The sequence below is a fragment of the Sorex araneus genome, chromosome 8, assembly GCF_027595985.1.
Source record: "Sorex araneus isolate mSorAra2 chromosome 8, mSorAra2.pri, whole genome shotgun sequence".
NCBI classification, from domain to species: Eukaryota; Metazoa; Chordata; class Mammalia; order Eulipotyphla; family Soricidae; genus Sorex; species Sorex araneus.
In genome coordinates, this window is record NC_073309.1 from 53911318 (window position 1) to 53938057 (window position 26740).

The following is a 26740-nucleotide window of genomic DNA, read 5'->3' on the forward strand; positions in this document are numbered from 1 at the left end:
CAACCAAGTGCCAGGATGCACCGTATTCGCTGTACTGCGTCTCTACACCCCCTTCCTCTCCTGACATGCCAGCACCTGGCACGGAGAACTGCCCTAAGCTGCTGAGGACAGGGCACTGGGGCCTCTCAGTCAGAACTTCCTCCTGAGATGCTTCGTCCCTCCCATCCCCAGCCTCCAGCCCTGGACCCATGGGGAGGGGTGCTAGCTGCTGACGCAGGTTTCTGAGGTGATGTTTGTGCCCAGGACCCACCATGTAGGGGCCAAACAGAAAAGCCCGAGGTGCTCCTCAGGCAGCCCCTGGGCATTGTTGGATCATCCCTGAGGCGAGGATACTCCCTCCCAGTGTGAACCACGGAACTGGGTGGAATCTTCCCCCACAAGGTCCAGATATCCATGATCAACCACAGCAATGGTTGATGAGCCAAAAAGGAGCTTTATTTATGTGTTTGGTCTTTGGACCACACCCTGCTGAGCTCAGGGCTTACTCTGGCTTTGCAGTCAAGGATCACTCGTAGCGGTTCTGGGGACCATATGTACTGCCAGGGATCAAACCCAGGGTGGCCACATGCAAGGCAAGTGGCCTACAGTGGACTCATGTCCCCCCAAACCATCTTGCTGTGGTCTTGAGAAACATTTTCCTTTTTCCTCTGTGTCTTTCTTCCTCCCTCCCCTCATGTTTCTTTATTTCCTTTCTCTCTTGCCTTTCTTTCTTTTGTGTGTGTGTGTGGGGGGGAGGGAAACAATGCTCAAGATCTATTCCTAGCCACAGTGCTCAGGAGTGACCCCTGGCAGTGCTCAGGGAACCCATTGCAGTTCGGGAGATTTGTACCAAGATCCTAGGGAGACAGTCAAACCCCTTTATCCCTCTCTTAACTCTCAGGCCCCTCCTCCTCTTCTTTAATGGCTCCTTTGCTGGTCCCCACACCTAAACTTTAGTTTCTGGGCACACCCAGAGATGCTCAGGACTTACTCTGGCTCTGCACTCAGGGATCACTCCCGGCAGTGCTCGTGATAGTACAGTAGGTAGAGCACTTGCCTTGCACATGGCTAATTGGGTTCAATCCCCAGAACTGCATAAGGTTCCCTGAGCACAGCCAGGAGTGATCCCTGAATGCAAGGCCCAGAGTGAGCCCTGAGCACTGCCGGGTGTGGTCTGCACCCACTCAAAAAGAATTATTGCCTGTACACCCCTCACTACGAGAGGGGAGGAAAGACGTGATCATGGTGACTCCAAGTCAGGTCCTGCTCCTTGGATCCCTTCAGCTTTGTGCTACAGGCTGTGTACCCGCCTAAGTGCTCCATCCACTCTCCACTCTCTAGGAACCAGTCTTGGAGCTGGTGCTATCTGTGGTGCTGTAACTGAGCTCAGATCACTCCAGGCTCTACAGAGGGCCATAAACTCAGAAACATTTGGCCTTGTTTGGGGTCAAGAGGGTCAAGCATCCTTCATTTAGTCAAGGAAGGAGTCAACAAAGAGGACAGGGTTATGGCTCTGGCTACTTGTCTCCTCTCTCTCTCTCTCTCTCTCTCACTTGTTTTTGGATCACACCTGGTGATGCTCTGGGGTTACTCCTAACTCTGTGCTCAGGAATTACTCCTGGCGGTGTTCAAGGGACCATACAAGATGCCGGGAATTAATTAAGCCTGGGTCAGCTGTGTGCAAGGCAAGTGTTCTACCAGCTGTACTATCTCTCTAACCCCACTTTTCCCTCTCTTTCTTGTGTTGGGACCGGAGCCGCAAGAGAGAGAGATGGGATAGTCGAGAAGACTCTTGCAAGAGAAAAAATTTATTCAGACCAACATGCTGGGGCTGCACCTCAGGTGGATGCAGCAGTCTGCGCTAGTTAGGGCAGCTTTTTTATAGGGTCTGAGTCCTCAGGGCCAGTCTCGTCCGTAGTCTCGTCCGGAGTCACTATCTCCGGGTCCGCATGTCCGGAACCACTATCTGCGCTCAGGGCCAGTCACGTAACTGTGTCCGGAGTCACTATCTGTGGAGCCGTGGGACCGGAGTCACTATCTAGGCTCTGCGTCAGAAGTCACTATCTGTGGAGCCGTGGGACCGGAGTCACTATCTAGGCTCTGCGTCAGGAGTCACTATCTGTGGAGCCGTGGGACCAGAGTCACTATCTGGGCTTTGCGTTCTCAGTAACTCCTTCTGTGAGCGGGTCAGATGTTCCCTTATCTTTTAGGCTCTTACGTGATCATCAGCCGACCGGCATACAGATGGCAGGATGTATGTGACAGGACTTAGGTACAGTGCATTGTTATGTATAGCTCAAGGGCGTAAGCATGGTTACAGAAGCAGAACAAAGTGAGGTTACAAAAGTCAAAAGTGGGCAGCTAACCATTCAACCCAATATAGTTTCTTTTAACTCAACACTTGTTCACTCTCAGACTCTTGCTCCTTTGGGTAAAGTCTTACATCCTTGTGATGCATCTGCCCAAAGACAAATATGGAATAAGTCTCTTGCAGTTCTAGGTCAACCCCGAAACTTGACTCTGCCTTTGCAAATACTTTCCTTCGCCGTACGGAACGGGTTATGTGAAGATGGCGGCCTCCATTGTTATCATTCTAGGAGGGGCAATGACAACCGCTGATGCAGTACTAGGTCGCCATGATAACTACTGGCAAACCGTGACTGCAAAGGTCCTAGTGCGCATGCGTATACCTCAGTGGCGGTCTCAGAAACGCCTGTATATTTCACGAAACCCCAATCGTTTCGAAAGAATTGAGGGGAGGCAAAGCACTTCAGTTATCAGCTGCTTCTGTCCCGGCTTGCTGGACTCTCAAACGATTTAGAACGTCAGTGATAGAGTTTCGGGGGTCAGAGAGATGAAATCAGCTTGGGGGTGAGTGATGAGTATGGTTGGGGGGCCAAGGGATGGGGCATGTGTGCAGTGAGTGATGCCCCCGAGAGAGAGAAGGGGGACGCTGAAGGGGTCGTGTGGGTTGGTGCGTGGGGTCGGGGACCACGGGAGACGGCGTTTTTCTGGTTGCAACGGGCCCCTGGTGATAGTTTTCTGTGTCTGTGTTAGTATTTTTGGTACTTTTGTATTAAGTTCCACTCGCTGGAATGTTGGACGGTGAAGCCCGCCCTCTTGAGGACAGAGAGGGCGATGTCGGGGAATGATCCCCTGCTCAGAGGAACTGTAGGGGTCAGCGCTGGGCTGATCTGGCTGATCTGAACTGGAAGGTTCTGGTAGGTTTTTATTTTGGGACCACACCTGGCTGCTTAGGGCTGACTCCCGCTCACGACTCACTCCTGGTGTATACAGGGACTCTATTTCTTTGCTGCTGCTTCCGGAGCAACTCACACAGAGTCCCTGGGTTGGGAGGCGTGGCAGGTGGAGAAGCCCCATGACCCGGGATCTGCTAGGTCACAGTGGGGTGCAGAGCGAGGAGCGCTAGAGTGCATCCATGTACACGTCCTCCCCCCCTTCCTAAACACCCCTCTGCACCCCGGAGACCCTCCCGCAGGGCCACTTGGCCATTTGCGCCGTCTGTGAGCACTTTGAACAGAATCCGAGGTAGTTTTGGGTGCACAAAGTGCTCACTCCCTGCGTGAAGGGGCCACAGCACCGGGTGGGTTTGCTCACTGGAGCCAAATAAGCCCCAGGTGACCCCAGGGGAGGCCGGGTATGCCCCCCTGTTTCTTCTGCCCCACCTTCATCTTCCACTCTGCTGCTCTGCAGTGCCAGGGGCTGCCCCTGGCGCTCCAGTAGGGGTCCCCGCCCCACTCCAGCGTCCCCTCACCTACTCTGCACCTTGCCCAGTCACGACGCCCACAACGCAGCCGAGACATGAATGTCCTGCACGGCAGCCCATCTACAGCTGTGGTCAGTCACAGATGAAGGAGGTGCTGTAGGCGCACCTGCCTCGCCTGCGCTACTTCTCCGACCAGTGCGTGTCCACGCCCGACGCCTACCGCGGACCCCATGCTCATGCCGGACCCATACACTCCCCACCTATGCACTCACTACCTTTTGTGTCACCTGCACTGTCCCCGGCCCTCCTGCAGGTACCCCTGCTGCCTCCAGGGGGCGCAAATTCCTGGGCGCTGTCCGTGGTGCTGGCGAGTGACCCGGGCACAAAGTAGAACAGCACGAAGTGGTGGTCAAGGGGCTTCTGTCCCAGTCCCAGTCTTTTCAGAAGACTTGGACTCCCGGACTGGAGCAATAGTACAGCGGGGAGGGCGCTTATCTCGCTTGACATCTCAGATGGTCATTCCCGGGAGTGATTTCTGAGTGTAGAGCCAGGAGTAACCTCTGAGCTTTGCTGGGTGTGACCCAAAAACTGTATCACTGTATCACTGTCATCCCATTGTTCGTCGATTTACTCCAGCGGGCACCAGTAACATCTCTATTCCTCCCAGCTGTGAGATTTTAGCAGCCTCTCCTTACTCATCTTTCCTAACGATTGGAGGCTCTTTCAGGGTCGGGGGAATGAGACCTATCGTTACTATTTTTGGCATATCGAATATGCCACGGATAGCTTGCCAAAAAATAAAAAAGTAAAATAAAAATAAAATTAAAAAAGGACAGAAAACTCCTAACAGGTTGGGGTACCCGTGGGAAGGAGAGGAGCAGTGGGTAAGACTGGGTTGGACTGATCTCTGCTTTCCCTCATCCTTTTGGTTGCCCAGAGTTCTTGGGAATTCACAGTTGCAGTGAAGATTGTGAAGACCAAGGTTATGTTCTGAATGCCCAGACTATGCTGCTGCTGGTCCACACCACACTTTCGTGGGAGACTGCGCTGGACTCGCCCCTTTGGATAAGCATTAGGAAGGGACAAAGCTCTGTGAAGGCCTGCCAGATACCCGGCTGTGTCTTCCTCTGTATCTGTCCATTTAATCCTCCCAGCCTACCTGAAAAGGGTTGTTAGTGACTCTCTTTTGACAGTGGAAGACTGATATTCAGGGAGGCCACGGGCACCTGAACGGGGTCCTGCATCGCTGACGCACTGTTGATTCCGGGGCTGGGGCTGTCACACACACCCCAGCCACCACCACCACCACCATGAAGAATGCTCAGAGCTACGCCAGCTTCCAAAGGAAACCAGAAGAGCAGTTGATGTGCTATGCCTGGGTTTTGTCTAAAAACAGTCCAGAAAGATGATGGCAGCAGAAAGCAGGAGGAGAGAGTAACCTTCCAAATAAGGGGGACTCTAATGGGACCCAGAGCCTCCCAGGTCGAGCCCCCAACACCATCTCCAGCCCCCAACACCATCTCCCAGCTACTTGCAGAGCCCTCTTGGTGTGTTTGGGTCTCGGGGCTGGTTCTGTGTGGGTCCCATCCTACCGCTATGATGCTGTTGGCTAGAATGCCTTGGGGACTCACCTGGGTTCCATAGACACTTCCTCTGACCCAGCAGCCATCATGCTGGGTCTACACTGGGTTCAAGGAGGGTAGGTTTTTGTGGGTCAGTTCTTTACTGGTGATTTAAAAATGTAAGAGTGCTGAGAGATAGGACAGTAGGTGAGGTGCTTGCCTTGCAGGCAACTGATGCCAGTTGGATGACCAGAACCTAATCTCTGCCAGGAGGACCCCGCAGAGCCAGGAGTCATTCCTGAGCACAGCCAGGTGTAGCACCCCAAAAAGAAAAAACATAAGAGCAGGAATCAGGGCACAGGAAGGGAAAAGCAGGGTCTTTTTTCCAGGTCACTTGGGGTTTTCTGGAGGCTAAAGCTTGAGGGTTGGGGGTCCTGGGTCCTGGATTTAGCTCTGAAGCTGCCAATGTGTATCTCTAAATGAAGTCTCAGAAACATTCGCCCAAGTGAGCTAACACGGCATGTCTGACACAACTGTGCTACCTTGAATTTAGTGATACTCACACATATTTGTTGTTGTTTGGTCACACCTGGTGGTGCTCAGGGCTTACTCCTAGTTCTGAGCTCAGGGATCACTCCCATTGGGGGCATAGGGGACCCTATGGGATGCTGGGGGTTGAACCCAGGTCATCTATGTGCAAGACTAGCTCACTCCCCACCGTACTATCTCTCCAGCCTCATAGTGATTTCCTTTAAAAAAAACAAACCTCAAATGACTTCAACTTAAGGAAGTCATTTCTTCAGTCTACCCTCAATCCAAATTTTTGTTTGTTTACTTTTGAGTTTGTTATTGGACCACACTGGCTCTGCGCTCAGGGATCACTCCTGGCGGGCTCTGGGGACCACCTGGGATGCCAAGATTCAATCCCAGTCAGCTATGTGCAAGCAAGTGCCCTCTCTACTGTGCTATCAATCTGGCCCTTAAACCAATTTGTCCAGGAACTCAGTTTTGAAGGGTGAGATGGTGTGAACCAGGGTTGCAGAGAGAGTGTGAGGGTTAGACGTCTGGCTTACAAGTGACCACCACTGGCTCCATCCTGGCACTGCAGAGCCCCACCAGAAGTGACCCCTGGGCATCACCAGGTATGGCCCCAAATTCCCACCTCCTGCCCCCCAAAGGGAAACAAGGTGGGACCCTGCTGCAAGTCTCTGGGGGAGGCATCGCCAATCTCCAAGTCAGTGCAGCAAAGGTTTAATGAAGGGAGGGGCTGCTCGCAGAGGAGTGTCAACAGCAGCAAGGTCACAGGAACGCAAGCCGGGGCCTGCTAGCTCTGCACGGTCCTGGACAATGTGCCAGGGCCCTCAGGAGGGTCCACATCAACTATCGGGGTGCACGGGTGACAAAAGGAAGGGGCCAGAGGTGATCTGGTGAAGGGACATACTCAGTGGACAGCAGAGGGGGTCAGGAGGCCTAGCGAGCAGAACTTCAGCCAGGGAACCAGAAGTCCGCAGAGGGGCCAGCCTTGTTCCTCGCAGAATCCGGGAAAGGGAACGATGTACACATGTGCTCCGATCCCGGGTCACCCCAGTCTTGGAGGACTTGCCGGCAAGGTCTTTCTGTTGGAGGAGGGAGACCATGGCACAGGCTGCGCCGGCTGCCAGTGCTGTCTCCACGTGATTCTTCCATGACGCCAACAGCCTTCAAGGCCGCTGTGTCATTGCTGGGTCTCGGGAGGGGAAGCCGAGGTACAGAGCAGTCGCTGCTGGGCAGGGCTGGGGCCTGCAGACCCAGGTCTGAGGCCAGTGCTGTGTTTAGGCCCACTGGGGGAAACTCCAGGGAGCCTGGCGGGAGCAGCCCTCAGGCCAGGCAGGGTCAGCACGGAGTCCTGACCATCACTTGCTGGTCTTGATCTCGGAGTAGTCGGTGGGCACGTGGCTCTTGCGGTCCTGGGGCTCCCTCACCGGCATCTTATGGAAACTGAGATTGGCGTAGTGGAGTTCCTGCGCCTCCCCTGGGGTGGGGCTCATCTGGTCTGGGGGGCTATCTGGCCAGTGCTTTGCCCTGGAGCCCTGCGTCAGGGTGACAAGGGGATAAGAGAGAAGTAAAGGCTCCTGGGCCCCTCAATGAAGTAGGTCTCTTGGGACAGTTAATCACTCATCTTCCTGGGGCTGGAGCGATAGCACAGCGGGTAGGGTGTTTGCCTTGCACGCGGCCGACCCGGGTTCGATTCCCAGCATCCCATATGGTCCCCCAAGCACCGCCAGGAGTAATTCCTGAATGCATGAGCCAGGAAAAACCCCTGTGCATTGCCGGGTGTGACCCAAAAACAATAACAACAACAAAACAAAAACAAAACCCAAAAAGCAATAAATAAATAAATAAATAATCACTCATCTCCCTGTTCTGCACATGTTCCCCCCCAAAGTAACTTCTCTCTCCTGACCAGGGCTGCTGATTGGACCACATCTGGGGTGAATAAATGGCACTTTATCCTCCTGAAAGCTACAGCCCAGTAAGATGGACACTCACATGATCCCCACTGTACAGACAGGGGAAACAGGGATAAAGAAACTCACCCGTTGTCACCCCGACCCTGCATGGCAGGAATTGGGTGAGAGAACAGTTAACAGTGGGAACGTGGCCATGGGCACTGGTCAGCAGCTGACACTCAGAGGACAGGATGAAGAAGGGAGCCAGCACACTTTGGTGCATTTATGAACTAATTTGGTGCAGAAAGCAGACCAGAGATGGCAGTTTACATCCTGGATCCAGGACCCAGAAGATAGAGACAAAGCAGGAGCCAGGGGCCCTCACAGACACCATCCAGCCACTGTGCAGAGTGGTTCCTGCCTTCTTCCCACCTGCCACACTCACCCCATCACACTCTGGGGTGAAATATGTCAGAAGCAACATTATCCTCCACATAGTAGCTTTCAAAGAAAAGGAGCTGGAAAGGTAGCACAGCTGGGAAGTCTCTGGCTTTGCAGGTGGTTGACCCGGGTTCAACCCCTAGTACCCCATATGGTTCCCTAAGAACCAGAGGGGATCCTTGAACACAGAGCCAGGAGTCATCCCTGAGAACTTCTGGGTGCTACCCCCACTGTCTCCCAAAGAAGAAAAGAGTTCCAGGATGGTCAAAAGTGGTCTTACAGGGGCCAGAGTGATAGCACAGCATGTAGGGCATTTGCCTTGCATGAAGCCAACTCAGGTTTGATCCCCAGCATCCCTTATGGTCCCCAGAGTGCTGTCAGGAGCAAGTTCTTGGTGTAGAGTAAGATGGTAAGATGTAACCCCTGAGTATCACCAGGCATAGCCCCCAAACAAAAACTGTCCCTGTCACTGTCATCCCATTCCTCATTGATTTGCTCGAGCGGGCACCAGTAATGTCTCCATTGTGAGAGACATTGTTAGTACTGTTTTTGGCATATTGAATATGCCACGGTAGCTTGCCAGGCTCTGCTGTGCTGGCAAGATACTCTCGGTAGCTTGCCAGGCTCTCTGAGAGGGACGGAGGAATCGAACCCAGGTCGGCTGCGTGTAAGGCAAACAAAATATATTTTCTTACAACATCCGAAAGAGAAAGGAGAGAGATCTAGAGATGCCCCCTATTAGACTTGAACAAGATGAAATGACAGTAAATAAATAGGTGTGTTTTCCTTTCCAAAAAGAGGAAATTAGAACATGTATCCATTTACTTGCCATGTATGGAAAAAGGGAGTATGTTGGTGGACAGAAGAGAAGATACAGCTCAGATTAAAAACACCCAGGTAGCAGTGTGTGTGCCAGCTGTGCCCCCCAATACTCTCAGATGCCCTGGTGGCCACAGCCACACCCCACAGTCGCCACCATGTAAACTCATCTGTCCCGCCCAGTTCTACAGGTCCTAGAGTTCAGGAACCGGCAACACCCTCAACTCCACAGCACTTACATCCCATAGGAGCACTGCCAAGCTAGATGGGAGAGTGACAGAGAAGTCAACTAGCTCAATAAACAAAACCAAAATACAGAAGGCTCAACCGGCAGGATCTTTGTAAGCCCTCAAACAAAGCCACACCCACTAATCGCCAGTGGTGGTGCTCAGGGGACCATATGGGGTGCTGGGCATTGGGAATCAGGCTCATCAAATTGCAAGGGGTTGAACCTGAGTCAGCTACGCACAAGGCAGGCAGCTCTCTCAGCCACACAGGCAGCAAAGGGGTGAGGATGCTTTGAGGTCTACAGGCAAGTTATTAGCCAGATGGGAGAATATCAGCTCAGTCAGAATGTAACTGTGTTTCACTCATTCTGCACCTAAAGAGGAACAAAGACAGTGGCAGCAGGAGAAGCTGACAGTGTGGAGACGTGGGCATTTCCAGGGAGAGGTGGCTGCCGGGGCTGGGAGCATCTGGCCAGTGAGACCCTGTGGTCTGGCTCTGGGCCTGATGGCACAGACAGGGATGCTTCTGTTTCCCGGCCCATGGTCCATCTGCAGAGTGTGCCCTCCCAAAACACCCCAAAACTGTACATGGAAAAAAGATGTAAATGAATAGCAAGATGCCTGCTTTTGTGGACAAGAGGGCTTGAATTCACAACCCCTGAGCTGATGTATGGGTTTAATGGTCAATTGAAAACAGGGACAGGAGACAGGCAGATGAATCTCTAAAGAGAACAGCACGCTGCAGAGATGTCTCCTCACCCTGCTGGCTTCACCAGGGCACCTCAGAGGGAAGCAGTCATATCCGTCCACCTGCTCCAAATTAACCCTGCAGCCACAAACCTCCAAAAGCCAATTGCTGCCTCGCTCATGGCCAGTCTTCACAGGCTTGTCCTGAGCCCCCCCGACCCCCACATGAGAATGAATCCACTGAAGAAAAAAAAAAACAGGCTTGTGGGAGCTGTGACTGAAAACTCCAGGCTTCACTGAGTTGGGAATGGGCCACCTTCTCCCATCTCCCCGCCCTTCCGGTCCTGACAGTCACACCCAAGAACTGCCTCTGGGCACCGTTTAAGCGCATTAACTGCCTTGATCCAGAGACACACAAGTGAACCTGTGAAGAGAGCAGCATGCTGCAGAGATGCCTCCGGACCCCAATTATTTAAAATTTTAGAATTCCGGAGCATTTGGCTATGAAAGTGGCCTAGTGACATCTCATACTATTCATAACAAGCAATACAAAATAAATTATTTAGCATCTGCCTGTTGGGGCAGACTTGAAGTGTGGTGGGGAAATGTGGTGGTGGGAAGGTGTAATGGTGGTGGGATTGATGTTGAAATACTGAATGTAATCAATTATTGTGAAAAACTTTATGAAAATAAAATTGAAAAAAAAAACCCCACAAAAGTAGCAACAGGATGGGAACCTGAGCTAGTACAGAAAGTAGAATATTTTCCTTGCATGCAGTGACCCAGTTTGATCCCTGGCATCCCTTATAGTTCCTGAGACTGCCAGCACTGATTCTTGAGTGCAGAGCCAGGAATAAGTTCCTGAGCACTGCTGGGTGTGACCCAACCCCTCCCCCCAAAAAAAGGTTAATTAAAATGTTTAAAAGACAGTGACAGGAACAGTTTTGGGAACTGGAAAATCTTATTCTAACTCTACAGAGAACAGTGAAGGGCCAAGATGGAAGATTCTGAAAGAGATTAAGGGTGAGGTCTTGCTTGATAGATAGGAATATGAGTAAATGAATGCAAGGGATTTGGTGGTTTTTTTTTTTTTTTTTGTCACACCCGGCGATGCTCAGGGCTGACTCCTGACTCTACACTCAGGAATCACTCCTGGCAGTGCAGCTACCAGAACTTATTTTTTAATCCTACGGACGCTGTGTCTCCTTTAGGTCCTGGAGCAGGAATGAAGACAAAAAAATTGACCTCTGGAATAGAACAGAGGCCACAGAGATGAGACATTAAACTTAAAAAACCTTATCCATTAGAACAAGAACAACTTTCTTGAATAAGACCCCTAAGGCATGGATAAAGAAAGAAAAGTGGTAAAAATGGTTGTCATAGAATAGAACTTATTTTCACCAGAAGCTCCCTTTAAAAAATAAAGTGGATACAAGATAGCCATGGGGAGAAAATGTGTACAAAGCACTTACCCAGAAAAACTAGTCCTAGCATGTGTAAAACTTGCCAAGAAATTCATTAGGAAAGCTAAACACCTGAACAGGAAATAGGAGCTGGATGTGACCAGATGTTTTATGGAAGAGACAGTCAGAGGCAAATGATGATTTCAGGATCTGCATCCCTGTTAAAACCAACCCACAACACTGCTGGGGAAATAGAGAAACACATGTGCCAGATGATCGAAGAGCTGGAGAGACAGGACAGTGGGGTGGGCGCTTTCCCCAAGTCTGATTCCCGGCACCACCTATGGTCCCTGATCCCCACCAGGAGTGATCCCTGAACACAGCCAGGAGCGAGCCCTGAGCACTGCCACGCTGGCTCCAAAATCAACCACACCAAAAACCCCAGGAAGATAATTGATTATCAAAATCTGATAGGTATAGATAGGAATATGAGTAAATGAATGCAAGGGATTTGGTGTTGTTTTTTTTTTTTTTTTTTGTCACACCCGGCGATGCTCAGGGCTGACTCCTGACTCTACACTCAGGAATCACTCCTGGCAGTGCTTGGGGAGCCATATGGGATGCTAGGAATCAAACCTAGGTCGGCCGTGTGCAAGGCGAACGCCCTACCTGCCGCGCTATCGCTCCAGCCCCGAACGAAAGGGATTTGGAAAGCCACTGTCATGATGTTGTCATATGGACAGTCACACTGCCCATGGTCTGGCCATTAGGTAAGTAGGTTCTGAAGAAATGCTAAAGGACAAGCAATTGCATGAATACCACAGGACAGGGTCAGAGGGTTCAAAACAGCAATCTCTGCGAATGCCTTAAACGTCCCTCAGTACAAGCCAAGTCTACTAAGACAGTCCAGGAAAAAGACATGGGTAGGCTCAGAAGGAGCCCTCTGTCAGAGAAGCTGTGATGGAAATCAGCGGTCTATTTCAGGCAAGCATGTTTGTGACTCATGACAGAAGATCCGGAGCAGGTGGTCCTCACTGGGCCAGGGGTCAATAAGGGTGGGGATGACCATCACCAGTGTTTGGGGTCTTAAGTTAGAACTTAGGGTGGTGGGGCCAACGCTGATGAGTAAAATGAGCATAAGTGTGAACATGGCGGGAGCAATTGCTTAGCAGACCCAGCAGTTTGGAGCATCCTTTTCCCTACGACTCACTTGCACAGAGATGGAAGAGCAAGATGCTGGCCAGCGTGATGGTAGAGTGACGGAGTGAGTGACAGTCATGGCCCCTGCTCTCAAGGGACTTCACAAGTAAGGCAGGCGAGAGGACCAGACCAGGGAAAGTGTCAGCTTTGGGACAGGGATGGACACGAGCGACAAGGACATTCTAGTGGGGAGGGATGAGCAAGGAGGGAGATGATAAGGGGGCCTGGAGGAGTGGGAAATGACTGGAGCCAAAAGGTTAAGACATGTGGCTGCTGGGAGGAGGTGGGGACAGGGAGGAGCAATGCACAGATGCTCACGGCCTGGTCGGTCCAAGAAAAATGCCTGGGAGCTGTGGCAAGGTGAAGCCCAGACAGGGCAGGACAGCGGCAGATTTGGAGAGACGTGAAGGTGGGCTCAGGGCCCAGCAGGGAGGAGGGGGGAGGCTGACCCCTGATGCTGGGAGAGGAAGTGGACGCAGAGGGAAGTTAAAGTGGGGGAAGCAGGGAGGTGTGGGGGAAGAAATGCTCAGTGCGGGCCCCACGCCTGGGCACATGTGGCTGCCCTTTGTGTGGGAACGATGTCCGCACTCACCCAGGCCACAGAGTCCATGACGGGGTCCTCACTGGCCACAGCCTCACTGGCCACAGCCCCTGGTCCTGCGCTGACCACATTCCTGCGAGCTCTCACCCTAGGGAGAAAATGGTTCTGTTGGCCCAGGCCCGCGCAAGCTGGAGTCAGCACTGTCCTCTAGGGGCACAGAGCTGTCTAGGGCTGCAGCTTGTCACCAGAACACTTGTGACAGGCCTGGACAACCGCCCTGCCAGTCATGGCAGTCACACAGGAGAGAAAGGACAGAGACGAGGCACTTACTCGCTTTGCATGTGGCTTACCCAGGAGGATCCCTGAGCACTGAGCCAGGAATAGGCCCTGGACACTGCTGGGTGTGCCTCCCCCCCACCTCAATATAAATTGTAGGAAGATCCCAAGCATGGGTGAAACGGACAGGTGACATGTGCTCCAAGGGAACACGCAATTCGGAAATGTTAAAGAAGTCTGACATGCCACAGGCAGAAATGAAAATACCAGATGAGGCTGGAGAGAGAAGACAGTGGGGAGGGTGTTGACCTTGTACCGTTTGATCCCTGGCAACACTGCGCACCCCCAGGAGTGGCCCTGAGCACAGAGCCACTCTGTGTAAGCATCTGAGCCACACTGTGTAAGGAGTAAGCATCGTCAGATGTGGTCCCCAAACCGAAAAGAGGGTGAGCAAAGAAAACCCCGCCACGCTACTGAAAAAGAAGTGCGTCACCACGCACGGATGGAGCATTCCGTCCAGGGGGACACGTGGTGCTCGGGATGGGGCAAGGTGGCCCAGAAGGGGCGGGACACTTCCTTCAGATCTGGGGCTCAGCAGAGAGAGCTGGGGGGTGGACACAATCGTGTGGAGGCTTGACGCAGGAGAAGCGGATCGAGCTAGCGCTTGGAGACCCCCCTGCTTAGGCCGGGCCCGCTGGGCGCTGCCCGCCGAGACTGGGGCCGCCCCGCTCTCCCCACCGCTCCGCTCCGTGCGCCACCCTGGATGTGCTTACACGCAGGCGACAGCCACGAGGCACAAGCAGAGGGACAGCAGGGCCAGGACACTGGCAGCTCCGAGAATCGGGGTAACCACTGCCGACAGAGCCCCGGGCTTCCCTGCAGAGAGACGCGCAGAGCCTCGCCAGCGCCCCAGCCCCGCGCGGTCCCGCCACCTAGCCCACCTCCGCCAGGGCGCCTGAGTGTCTGAAGGCTTCAGCCTCCAGGCCTCGCCCCCCGGCCGTGGCACTACCTTCTCCCGAACTGATGCGCCCGGCCCCGTCGGCCACAGCCCCTAGGCTCGGACCCTCGGGCCCGGCTGCACCTTCTTCCAGACAGACGATCATGCCCCGCCCTGCCTCGCCCCTAGGCCACACACATCCCTTGGCTCCGCCCCTCCCCCCGGCTCCACCTTTTTCCGGACGGACGGTGACGCCCCGCCCACCGTTAGGCTCCGCCCCTCTGCCCCGCCTCCACCTTCTTCTCTAGACATACACGCCCGGTCCGCCCAGCCCCGACCTGGTTGCAGCAGAACCGAGGAACTCTGCATCCCGTGGACATTTCGGGCCTCGCAGCGGACCGTGAGGCCGGTGCCGAACCGCTCCCGGAGACTCAGAGAGCTGTTGGCCCAGGATTCCTGGGGTCTGGAGGTGGTGACCTGGAAGGAGGCGTTGCTGCGGTTCTCCTGCAGCAGCCCCTGGTCCAACCACCAGCTCAGAGCAGGGGCGGGCCGGGCGCGGGAGGAGCAGCTACAGTGCAGGTCCTGGGCCTCCCAGGAGCAGGAGGGGCCCAGAAGCTTCGGGGGGGCTGTCGGAGGGAGGGAGAGCGTCAGGTGCGCGGCCCCTTCCCAGGACCCAGGTCTCCCTCCCACCCCATCCCTCACCCCCAGCCCACTCACAGAGCACAGACAGCCTGAGAGAGATGTTCTGGGAGCCCAGAGAGTTCTGAGCATGGCAGTGGAACGCCACATCTTCTGTGGCCTCTGGCAGCCTCAGCTCCAGCTTGGCCGTGTTGGGGGAGGGGATGGTGGCATTCAGGCCTGGGGACCTTGGAAACCAGCTAAGCTCTGCAGGGGGGTTGCTGTCAGCTCCACAGAGCAGCCACACTGTCTGGCCCTCCAAAACTGAAAGGGCTGAGGTGGTCTTCTGGATCTTCAGGACTTTGGGGAGAGGAGAGAAGTGAGGAGGGAGAGTACGGGTAGGGGCTCCTCCTGCTCTCCTCCCCTCCGCTTCAGCTGAGCCTTTGCTCCCACAAAGGTTGGGTACGGCCCAAAGTGGGGGCTCCTGCCTTAAAGGATGTTCAGTGTTTCAGTAGGACATGTCCAGGCTGTTTGATGGAGTACCAAGACATACCATGTACACACACAGGCATACAAAGATATGCACACACGTGCATGCATAAAATATGTGCACACACAGTAATGCACACATACACTGCCCATGTACACATAACAAACGGTATACACACATACACACATAGTACATGCACACACATATACAGTATATGCACACATACTGTACGATAGCACAGCGGTAGGGTGTTTGCCTTGCACGTGGCCGACCTGGTTTCGATTCCTCCGCCCCTCTCGGAGAGCTCAGCAAGTTACTGAGAGTATCTCGCCTGTACAGCAGAGCCTGGCAAGCTACCTGTGGTGTTTTCTATATGCCAAAAACAGTAACGAGTCTCACAATGGAGACGTTACTGGTGCCTGCTCAAACAAATCAATGAGCAATTGGACGACAGTGACAGTGACTGTACATGCATGCATAATACATACACTAATGCACACATACACAGTATGTGCACATAAAAATATAAAATACATGCACACAGATGGACACATACATGGACACATGCAGCACAGCTTATATACATGCATATAAACATATATGTACTATTCTACATACACATATCTGCCTCTCAGGCTTTCGGAAATAGAGTCCTGGGTGTCTACAGAGTGATGATGGTGAAATGGGGGTTGAGGGAGAGCCCTGAGAGGCACCCCAGGGTGGAGGAGGTGCTGGGTCACCAGGGTCGCCCCCACTCCCACCCTCAGTGTCCCTTCTACCTGAGGCAGCTTCGAAGGAGACGTGGATGGTGAGGTTCTGTGGGGCATCTGGACACAGAGAGCAGCTTCAGAAGAGAGGTCAGGGTGGCCTCACACACCCGAGGAGGGCCATCATGTCCCTCCGAGATCAGATCCAAGCACAGGGCCCAGGGGGCCGCATCCCCACTCACTCTCCTTCTGCACAGCACCCCAGTCCCGGGAACCCACAGGTGGAACCCCTAAATGGAAGAGGTGGTGCTGTCGGCCCCCCACCTCTGGGACCGTGACTGCCTGGGACCCACATTACTGGGACCCCCCTGACCAACACTGCCAGGGGCCCACTCACAGGACACATTGAGGTGGATGGTCGTCTCCGTGGTTTCCTGAGTCTTCAGGAGTGTCACTCGACAGCTGAGGCTCTTGCCGTGGTCCTGGGGTCCCGGGGTGAGGCTGATCTCTGAGGAGGCTGGTGGGGAGGGGCCGAGCATCTCGCCTGCCCAGGAGAACTGGAGGACCGTTGCTGCACAGGCTCCCGGCAGGCTGCAGGTGAGGCGCCCAGGGCGACCCGACACCAGCGGCTCTGCCACGTGGATGGCAGGTTTCTCTGTGAGTGCTGAGGATACGGGGCACCCTTAGGGCGGCCAGCAGCATGGCCAGAGAGGACCCCGCTCGGCCCCGGAGCAGGTGCCCTGCTCTCGCCCCTGTCCCCCTACCTGTCACCTGCACATGCAGCATCTTGTCCCTGTAGCTGTATTTCACATTCCCTTGCTCCACTCGGAAGAAGTAGGTGCCCTGGTCCAAGCGTCTAGCGCTGCTGATGCCCAGGGAGCAGTTCCCGTCTCTGGGGTTCCCAAGCAGGTGGAAATGGCCCCGGGTCCCTGGCTTTACGTATCTCTGTTCGTCATTCGTGGCCACAGGAGTGTCCATAAGTTTATCCCCGTCCCGGAACCAGTAGACGATGAGTGGAGGCCAAAAAGAAGTTCTGGGGAAGGTGAAGGAGCAGGACACGTGGGCACACAGCCCCTCCTGCACCACCACCTGCTCCTCCTGCAGTTTCAGCTGGTACCTTGAGTCCTTCTGTCCTGGGTGGGGACACAGAGTCAGCCGTGCTCCCCTCTGCCCTCCCCCTCCCCCTCCACCCTCTTCCTCCTGCAGGCACAGCTGGTTCCCCTGTCTGAGCCCTGGGTGGGGACACAGAGTCAGCCCTGCTCCCCCTCTTCCTCCCGCAGGCACAGCTGGTCCCCCTGTCAGGTCCTGGGTGGGGGCACAGAGTCAGCCCACACTCACAGGCACAGTTGATACCCTGGGTCCCCCTGCCCAGGCCTTGGATGGGGACACAGGCTCAGCTGGGCTCCCCCACTCACCCCCACACAGCAGAGGCAGCAGCAGCAGCAGCCACGGGGTCCCCATGTCTGCACCTGCTGAGGCAGAGCTGGTGTGGGCAGGTCCTTCTGTCAGTGGTGGAAGTAGCCAGTTTGGTGGGCCGGGCCCCCTCTTTCCCCCAACCCACATTAACGGGAAGTGGGGCAAGAGCACTGTGGCCATTCCCGGAAGAGGAACTTGGGCAGCACAGGCTGGGGAGGGCCAAGACGTGGCCCAGCCCCCTCCCACCTATTTTGAACAGCCACAGCGAGAAGCAGAGATATGTCCAAGTCCAAGGGGTGAAGAGTGGGACCCCAGGAGAGCTGAGTGTAAAGCACCTTTTCTGGGTGGCCATGGGACATGGGGGGCATGAGGATTGAGGGGACATTGGGTAGGTGGATGTGAGGGAGTGCTGGGGGACATGAGGGAGGTTGGGGACATGCAGGTGGGCTGGGGGACATGGGGGAGTGTTGGGGGAATGAGGGAGGGATGGGGAATGACTCCCGGCAGTGCTCAGGGGACCGGGAGGGATGCTGGGGAACAAACCCGGGTCAGCTGCATGCAAGTCAGCTCCTCCCCTCTGGACCATCGCTCCAGCCACTCTTCGGTTTGGAATATTTGGGCTGTTGTGAACTGAGGACACACTATTCCTCACCTCAGAGCACATTGGAGGGGTGGAGAGATAGGCAGGTGCTAAAACGCTTGCCATTGAGAGGCAGACCCAGGTTCCATCCCCGGCACCCTATAGGTTCCATGAGTCCTGGCCAGGAGTGAATTCTGAGCAGAGTCAGGAGTCAGCCCTGAACCCTGCCGAGTGTGGCCCACCCCCCACCCCAACTTCCAAATAAGTGCAGGACATATTCAGATGTGCCCCACCCTGTGCCCACTCTCGCCCTTGCTCTGGGGGCTCAGCAAGCACCTGCATCCTCCAGCATCCTCGTCTTCTGGTCTCCAGGATTGTAGGAATGTAGCTTGGGGGTTGGTTCATTTGTTTCTTTTGAGCCTCGCCCAGCAGTGCTCTGGGCTTCTTCCTGGTTCTTTGTTTAGAGACCAGATAAAGAGCTTGAGGGTCAGAGCTTGTGCCTGGCATGTACCAAGCATTGAGGTCGGTCCCTCAGCTCTGTCCCTGGGCTCTCAGGAGAGTGACCCGAGTGGCCGTAGGCACTGCTGGGTGTTGTCCCTATAAAAAACTTGTGTGTGAAGCTCAGGTGTGGAGCACATGTCGATTGTGTGTGAGATCCTGGGCTGCAAATGGGAACCTGCTCCTCCACCTTATTGAGGTTTTGTTTGCATTTGGGGCACACTAGGCAGGGCTCAGACCCGACCCCGAGCTCAGGTGATGCCGGGAATCACTCCTGGTGCACTCGAGGGACCAGATGGGGTACCTGGGTTTGAACGTGTTGTTGAGTGTAGAGCACGTGACTTCCTTACCTGCTGCCCTTGCACTCTGGCCTCTCAACATTTTCTAAGATTTTTTCTGCTAAATTGTACATAATAGAAAAACAGGCCATTTGTTCACTTTGATTTTTTAGTTTGTTTTGTTTGTTTGTTGGGCCACACCCAGCAGTGCTCAGGGCTTGCTTACTCCTGGTTCTGTGCTCAAGGACCACTTGTGACAGTGCTTGGGGGAACATATGAGGTGTTGGGATGAACCAGGTAGGCCACGTGGAAGGCAAACCCCTCACACTGTACTATCACTCAGGCGCCACTTTGATTATTTTTGGGTGGGTGCTGGCCTTCATGGCATTTAGTATTTATCTGTTTTATTTTGGGGCTATCCTGGTGGGGCTCAGGACTTACTCCTGGTTCTCTGGGATCACTGGTGGCAGGCTTTGGGGGACAGCATGTGGAGTTGGGGACTGAGCTGGGGTCAACCATGTGCAAGGCAAGTGCCTACCCGCTGTCTGTCACCTGGTACCTGATGATCATTTTTAAATCTGCAAGAGGCCCAGCAGGCTTTCTGGTGGCCCAGACAGAACCTGTGTGTGGAGCTGGGAGGGCAGTGACAGGCTTGGTTACCCACATCAATGTTCATGAGTCATGACACTCGGGGATTCCTACATTTTATTTCATTTGACATTAGCCATTAAAAAAAAAAGCTGCAAAAGAGCCTTTGTTGAAACACATTCAACAACAGCAACGAGCTTCCTGGGCATCCTGTCCTGGAAAAGCGGCCGAAACCCTGAGTCGCACTGTTTAGTCAAACGTCAGCTTATGTGATCAAATGCGATGTTCCATTTTTTTTTTCCTTCTTGGTGGGGGTTTGGGGCCATGGCTGGTGCTCCAGGACTGCCGCCTGACTCTGTGCTCAGGGACCCCTCCTGGTGGTTCTGGGGGGGCGATATGGGCAGCTCAGGATCGAACCCAGGTCTCCTGCGCGCAAGGCCAGCGTCCTCCCCACTGGACTATGGCTCTGGGCCCCCAACCAATCATTCTGAAGAAGAAGCCCAGGAAAGGCTGGGCCCCTCTGACCCTGCATGGCAGGACACACCCGCCTTCGCAGGGAAGTGGATACAAAAGGCTTTTGGAATCGGGCTAAAGCAGCTGCACTGGAAATCTCTCAAGTACAAGTAAGGGCAGGAGCGGCCAAGTGCTGGGGTCCTCCAGCACCTGCACCCCTAGGGATACACATCCTTCTGGAGTCCTGAGCCGGCGGGGGTGGGGGTTGGGGGCTTGTGCGGTCCAGTGTGCCTGCGCATCTGTGGAACACGGATCTCAGGGTTCCGCCTCAGATCCCCTCTGCTGGGGCCCGGGTCGCGCCTCTCACCTGGTGTAGTAGGCCCAGGTGAGGCCATAGGTGAGGAGGTAGCCGGCCCCCATGAGGGCGCCCCGGATCAGCGTGAGCACCAGCGGCCAGGAGCCCCGCTGCTCTGGGAGCTCACAGCTGCAGGAGGGGGGCTCTGTGGAGAAGGGGAGGGGGCGGAGTTGTCTCCACCCAGAAGCCCCAGCAGGCCGCACCCCGCACCCGCCCTGCACCCCACACTTGCCAGCACCCCAGGCCGGCAGTTTCCCTGCATCTCTGCATTCTCCTACAACACTGCACCCACCCCCTGTACCACACACACCACCGCCCACACTTGCCCCTCACCTTTCCCTTGCCCGCATCCCCGCACCCACCCCTCACCTGTCCCGCACCCCACATTTGCCCCACACCCCCATACTTGCCTGTACCCGCCATGCAGTCCTCACAGGCCCTCATCCCCGCCCCGCAGCCCTGCACCCACCCCGCACCCACCCTGCACCCCACACTTGCCCTGTACCCACCCCACACCTACCCCGCACCCCATTCTTGCCCCGAACCCCTGGCCGTTTGGAGCCCACCCACCTCCAACCCTCCCCTCCCCCCCACGCTGGACAGGAGGACAGAAACCCCGCGGATGGGGGAGCAAGAGCGCTGGCAGCATGGGAGGCGAGCAGCCCTCCATGGCAGCTCCAGGATCTCGGGGCTCTGGGCCCAGAGGGTCTCAGGGCTCTCCCCTAAGGGTGCAGCTCAGCTCGCTAGGCAGGGTGGTGGTGGGAGTCGCTGGGCAGGTACTGGCCCTCCAAGAATCTACTGACAGGGAACCCTTTTTGGTGGTCTCCAGGGCTGTGGGAGAAGCACAGCAGGGGGCGAATTTGGGACCCCCAAAGAGACCCCCCACTCCATGTCCTGGGGGTTGGATGGCCAGAGGAGGCGAAGGGCTTTGGGGGCGCTGCGGAGGCTGGAAGGAGAGGGTGGGGGAGCCTTCAGGAGTTGAGCCTGGTGGAGGAGGGTTCCCCACTTGTGTGGCACATGGCCAGGTGGGGCTGAGGGTTGCTGAGGTGTGGGGAAGCTGGCCGCCAGGGCGTGGGCACGACCCCACGGTGGCTGGAAACTGTCAGTGCAAGAAAGGGGGGTCAGTGCCCAGTGGAGGAGACCCTGCACCTCCCAGCAGAGCAGAGAAAATTCTGCATGCCCCAAGCCCCAAAAGAGACATCCTGCACCCCCTGTGGAGAAGACCCCGCATATCCCCAGCGCAGATCCTGCACTCCCAGCCCCCAGCAGAGAGATCCTGCGGACCGGGTGGGACAGACAGGCTTGGGGAGGAGAGCAGATGCCACCAGAGGGGCCGAGGCAGGAGCTGGGGCCAAGGGACAGGAAAGGATGGGTAAAGTTGAGCGGGGACAGTGCGGGGGGGGGCAGCATGGAAGTGTCTAGGGTCTAGCTTAACTGTGGCCACACCATGTGGATCCCGTGAGGTTTGGGGGATTTGGGGTCACCCCTGTGTATACTCAGCCCCAAGCCAGCTCTGTGCTCAGGAGTCGCTCTCTAGGGTGCTCATGGCACCTCTTGTGTGAGGGATCACAGGGCCCTACCTGCAGCGCTGTGTTCAGCCCGTTGCCTGCCTCCCAGGATCCCTTATGTTCTTTGGGGATGGCTGAAGGGTTGGGCCACCTCCCATAGTCTTTGGAATCTACTTCTGGCTCTGTGAAGAGGGGTCCCTCCAGCAGTGCTCTGACCATGACCCAGGGTCCACTGACACAGACTGGTGCCTTGACCTCACAGACCAGATGGCCTCAGCTACACCCTTGGTCTCAGTGACATGGCCTTGGGCAGCTTCTAGAGGTGCGGTAAATGGGGGCAGTCCACATCCCCAGGGCTGGGGTTCTGCAGAGCCTGGACTGGCCTGCCCACCCGCCCTCGGGTCCACAAGTATTTATTTATTTAAACATGTATTTATTTTCCTTCTGGTTTGGGGGGCCATGCTCGGCTGTGCTCAGGGGACCATTCGCAGAGTCGGGCTTCGAAACAGGGCTGCGCTGGCTGCTCACAAGCCCCTGGGCCTCTGTTCTGTCTCACAACTCCAGACATGCACTTTGGATTTGACTCCCCCAATGGTGCAGTTAGAGGATGGGAACTTGGAAACTCCTGGCAAAGATAAGCACAGAATGCCGTGCAGAGCACAGGAGCGGAGAGAGAGATGTTTAAGAGAACGGGGGGTGGGCAGAGAGAGGGCAGTGTCAAGAGTGTCTGCCTTGCACACAGTCAACCAAGGTTTGATTCCCCCAGCACCTCCTATGGTCCCCTGAGCTGCCATGAGTGACCCCTGAGTGCAGAGCCAGGAGTCAGCCCTGAGCACTGCAGGGTGTGGCCTCGGCCCTCACCATAATTAATGCAGCAGATCAGGGATTAGCTCAGAGTAACTATTGAGGGGAGCTGGTGGGGTGAGGCAGAAGGCACAGGCCAGCCAGAGAGGGGGCACTCTGAGCCTTGTCAACGAAAGCCCATTTCATTCATACCTGTCGGGTTGTGCTGGAAAATATCAATCGTCGTTGACTCTGGTGTGTCTAGGGAGGGATGAGGGGCTGGGGTCATGGGCAGGGGTGCTAGCCCTGAACCCAGGAGCCCCCTCCCTGGAAGAAGTGGTGCTGTGGGCCCCCAAGCTTTGGGACCGTGACTGCCTGGGACCCACATTACTGGGACCCCCCTGACCAACACTGCCAGGGGCCCACTCACAGGACACGTTGAGACGGATGGTCGTCTCCGTGGTTTCCTGAGTCTTCAGGAGTGTCACTCGACAGCTGAGGCTCTTGCCGTGGTCCTGGGGTCTCGGGGTGAGGCTGAGCTCTGGGGAGGCTGGTGGGGAGGGGCCGAGCATCTCGCCTGCCCAGGAGAACTGGAGGACCGTTGCTGCACAGGCTCCTGGCAGGCTGCAGGTGAGGCGCCCAGGGCGACCCGACACCAGCGGCTCTGCCACGTGGATGGCAGGTTTCTCTGTGAGCGCTGAGGATACGGGGCACCCTTAGGGCGGCCAGCAGCATGGCCAGAGAGGACCCCGCTCGGCCCCGGAGCAGGAGCCCTGCTCTCGTCCCAGTCCCCCTACCTGTCACCTGCACATGCAGCATCTTGTCCCTGTAGCTGTATTTCACATTCCCTTGCTCCACTCGGACGAAGTAGGTGCCCTGGTCCGAGGGTGTAGCGCTGCTGATGCCCAGGGAGCAGTTCCCGTCTGTGGGGTTCCCAAGCAGATGGAATCGGCCCCGGGTCCCTGGCTTCACGTATCTCTGTTCGTCATTCGTGGCCACAGGAGCGTCCGTAACTTTATCCTCCTCCCGGAACCAGTAGACGATGAGTGGAGACCAAAAAGGAGTTCTGGGGAAGGTGAAGGAGCAGGACACGTGGGCACACAGCCCCTCCTGCACCACCACCTGCTCCTGCAGGTTCAGCTGGTACTCCTCCTGCCCTGGATGGGGACACAGAGTCAGCCATGCTCCCCTCCGCCCTCTACCTCCCCCTCCACCCTCTTCCTCCTGCAGGCACAGCTGGTTCCCTGTCTGAGCCCTGGGTGGGGACACAGAGTCAGCCCTGCTCCCCCTCTTCCTCCTGCAGGCACAGCTGGTCCCCCTGTCAGGTCCTGGGTGGGGGCACAGAGTCAGCCCACACTCACAGGCACAGTTGATACCCTGGGTCCCCCTGCCCAGGCCTCGGATGGGGACACAGGCTCAGCTGGGCTCCCCCACTCACCCCCACACAGCAGAGGCAGCAGCAGCAGCAGCAGCCACGGGGACCCCATGTCTGCACCTGCTGAGGCAGAGCTGGTGTGGGCAGGTCCTTCTGTCAGTGGGGGCGGAAGTAGCCAGAATGGTGGGCTGGGCCCAGTGGACACCACGGGAAGTGGGGCAAGAGCACTGTGGCCATTCCTGGAAGAGGAACTTGGGCAGCACAGGCTGGGGAGGGCCAAGATGTGGTCGAGCCCCCTCCCACCTGTTTTGAACAGCCACAGCGAGAAGCAGAGATATATCCAGGTCCAAGGGGTGAAGAGTGGGACCCCAGGAGAGCTGAGTGTAAAGCACCTTTTCTGGGTGGCCATGGGACATGGGGGGCATGAGGATTGAGGGGACATTGGGTAGGAGGATGTGAGGGAGTGCTGGGGGATATGAGGGAGGGTGGGGACATGCGGGTGGGCTGGGGGACATGGGGGAGTGTTGGGGGAATGAGGGAGGGATGGGGAATGACTCCCGGCAGTGCTCAGGGGACCGGGAAGGATGTTGGGGAACAAACCTGGGTCAGCTGCATGCAAGTCAGCCCCTCCCCTCTGGACCATCGCTCCAGCCCCTCTTCTACTGATTTGGTTTGGAATATTTGGGCTGTTGTGAACTGAGGACACACTATTCCTCACCTCAGAGCACATTGGAGGGGTGGAGAGATAGGCAGGTGCTAAAATGCTTGCCATTGTGAGGCTGACCCAGGTTCCATCCCCCGCACCCGGTAGGTTCCATGAGCCAGGAGTGAATTCTGAGCAGAGTCAGGAGTCAGCCCTGAGCCCTGCCGAGTGTGGCCCACCCTCCACCCAACATCCAAATAAGTGCAGGACACATTCAGATGTGCCCCACCCTGTGCCCACTCTTGCCCTTGCTCTGGGGGCGGCTCAGCAAGCACCTGCATCCTCCAGCATCCTCGTCTTCTGGTCTCCAGGATTGTAGGAATGTAGCTTGGGGGTTGGTTCATTTGTTTTCTTCTGGGCCACGCCCAGCGGCACTCTGGGCTTCCTCCTGGTTCTGTGCTCAGTGACCAGATGAAGAGCTCAGGGTCAGAGCTCGTGACTGGCCATGTACAAAGCATTGAGGTCGGTCGGTCCCCTGGACTATCATGAATGTGACCTGAGGGGCCCCAGGCGCTGCTGGGTGTTGTCCCTATAAAAAACTTGTTTGTGAAGCTCAGGTGTGGAGCACGTGTCGATTGTGTGTGAGATCCTGGTCCCCCTACCTGTCACTCGCTCATGCAGCATCTTGGCCCTGTAGCTGTATCTCACATTCCCTTGCTCCACTCGGAAGAAGTAGGTGCCCTGGTCCGAGCGTCTAGCACAGCTGATGCCCAGGGAGCCGTCCAGGTCTCTGGGTTTCCAATCAGGTGGAATCGGCCCCAGGCCCCTGGCTTCACGTGTCTCTGTTCGTTGTTCGTGGCCACAGGAGTGTCTGTGTGTGTATCCCCCTCCCGGAACCGTAGACAGTGCGTGGAAAGACCCAAGAAGGTCTGGGGAAGGTGAAGGAGCAGGACACGTGGGCACACAGCCCCTCCTGCACCACCACCTGCTCCTGCAGGTACATCTAGTACCTTGGGTCCTCCTGCCCCGGGTGGGGACACAGAGCCAGCCCTGCTCCCCCCTCTTCCTCCTGCAGGCACAGCTGGTCCCCCTGCCCAAGCCCTGGGTGGGGACACAGGCTCAGCTGGGCTCCCCCACTCACCCCCACACCACAGAGGCTGCAGCAGCAGCAGCCAGGGGCACCCCATGACTGCACCTGCTGGGGCAGATCCCTGTGGGCGGGTCCTTCTGTCAGGGGGGGATGTAGCCAGAATGGTGGGCTGGGGCCCAGCGGACACCAAGGGGAAGTGGGGCAAGAGCGCTGTGGCCATTCCTGGAAGAGGAACTTGGCCAGCACAGGCTGGGAAAGGCTGACACTCCCTGTCCTCCCCCCAGCTCTGGAAAAGTGAATCTAAATCTTTTTCCTTTTTTGAAAGAGCCACACCTGGTGGTGCTCAAGACCTACTCCTCAATCAGTGCTCAAGGATCACTCCTGGCAGTGCTCAAGGAACCATATATTGTGCTAGGGATTGAATTCGCTGTATTATCACTTCAGCCACTTAAAGTCACTTTCATGGTACTCCGAGAAACATCCAGATCATTTCACCACTTAGAAAATTCCAAGGTTTAGGATGGGGCCGGGATCCAGGAACTATGGAGGCCACATAGCACAGAGAGGAGAAAGAGTCTTAGAATATCCGTAGACCCAGGCAGGGGTTTCTTAGAGATCATATTGTTGCTACCCCGCCACCATAGCCGAGGAAAGGACGGAATCAGGCAGATCATGTGTGAAGCCGGAGCATCTGCCTCTCGCCTCTGTCTGCCCCAGCGGGGACCAGGTCCAGCTCATATTGGACTTGACTTGGCTGGCATGGGTTGGAGTGTGTGTTTGTATGCAGGTGTGTGGTTGGATGTGTGCCTATGAATTGTGTGTGAGTATGTGTGTGTAAGTGTATGTGTGAAGGTGTTATGTGTGTGTTTGTATGTGTGCATGTGTGAGTGTATGAGTGTGTACTTGGATGTGTACATGTGTGTGTCTTTGTGAATGCATGTGAATGTGTTATGTGAGTGTGTGAACTTATATGAGTGGTTGTATATGTGCATGTGTGTGTATGAGTCTGTGAGTGTTTGAGTATCTGAGTGTGTGTGTGAATGCATGTGACTGTGTGAATGTGTGTATGTTCATGTGTAAGTGTAAGAATGTTTATGAGACTTGAGTGGGTGAGTTTGTATGAATGTGTG

General features: G+C 55.7%; 1 protein-coding gene across 1 annotated transcript; it reads right to left on the minus strand.

The window, feature by feature from the left end:
* Window positions 1–4243: 4243 nt before the first annotated feature.
* SIGLEC5 (sialic acid binding Ig like lectin 5) lies at window positions 4244–25523 on the minus strand. Its single transcript, XM_055146471.1, has 15 exons — window positions 25486–25523; window positions 25183–25310; window positions 23300–23659; window positions 22933–23199; window positions 20992–21042; window positions 20224–20356; window positions 19375–19393; window positions 16808–17348; window positions 16441–16707; window positions 16116–16163; window positions 14946–15206; window positions 14567–14854; window positions 14065–14167; window positions 13067–13163; window positions 4244–7337 (listed from the first exon to the last, which is right to left on the minus strand). The coding sequence occupies exons 1-15, from the start codon at window positions 25521–25523 to the stop codon at window positions 7161–7163; spliced, it is 2778 nt and encodes a 925-aa protein (XP_055002446.1). The 3' UTR covers window positions 4244–7160.
* Window positions 25524–26740: the final 1217 nt, after the last annotated feature.

Excerpts from the sequence above, each read along its gene's own strand:
- SIGLEC5 (XM_055146471.1), bottom strand. The coding sequence starts at position 25,523 with ATGTACCTGCAGGAGCAGGTGGTGGTGCAGGAGGGGCT. Across the intron at positions 15,207-16,115 it reads CTCCTTCGAAGCTGCCTCAG|TCCTGAAGATCCAGAAGACC; the intron begins GTAGAAGGGACA and ends CTCTCCCCAAAG. Across the intron at positions 14,855-14,945 it reads TCTCAGGCTGTCTGTGCTCT|CCCCCCCGAAGCTTCTGGGC; the intron begins GTGAGTGGGCTG and ends TCCCTCCGACAG.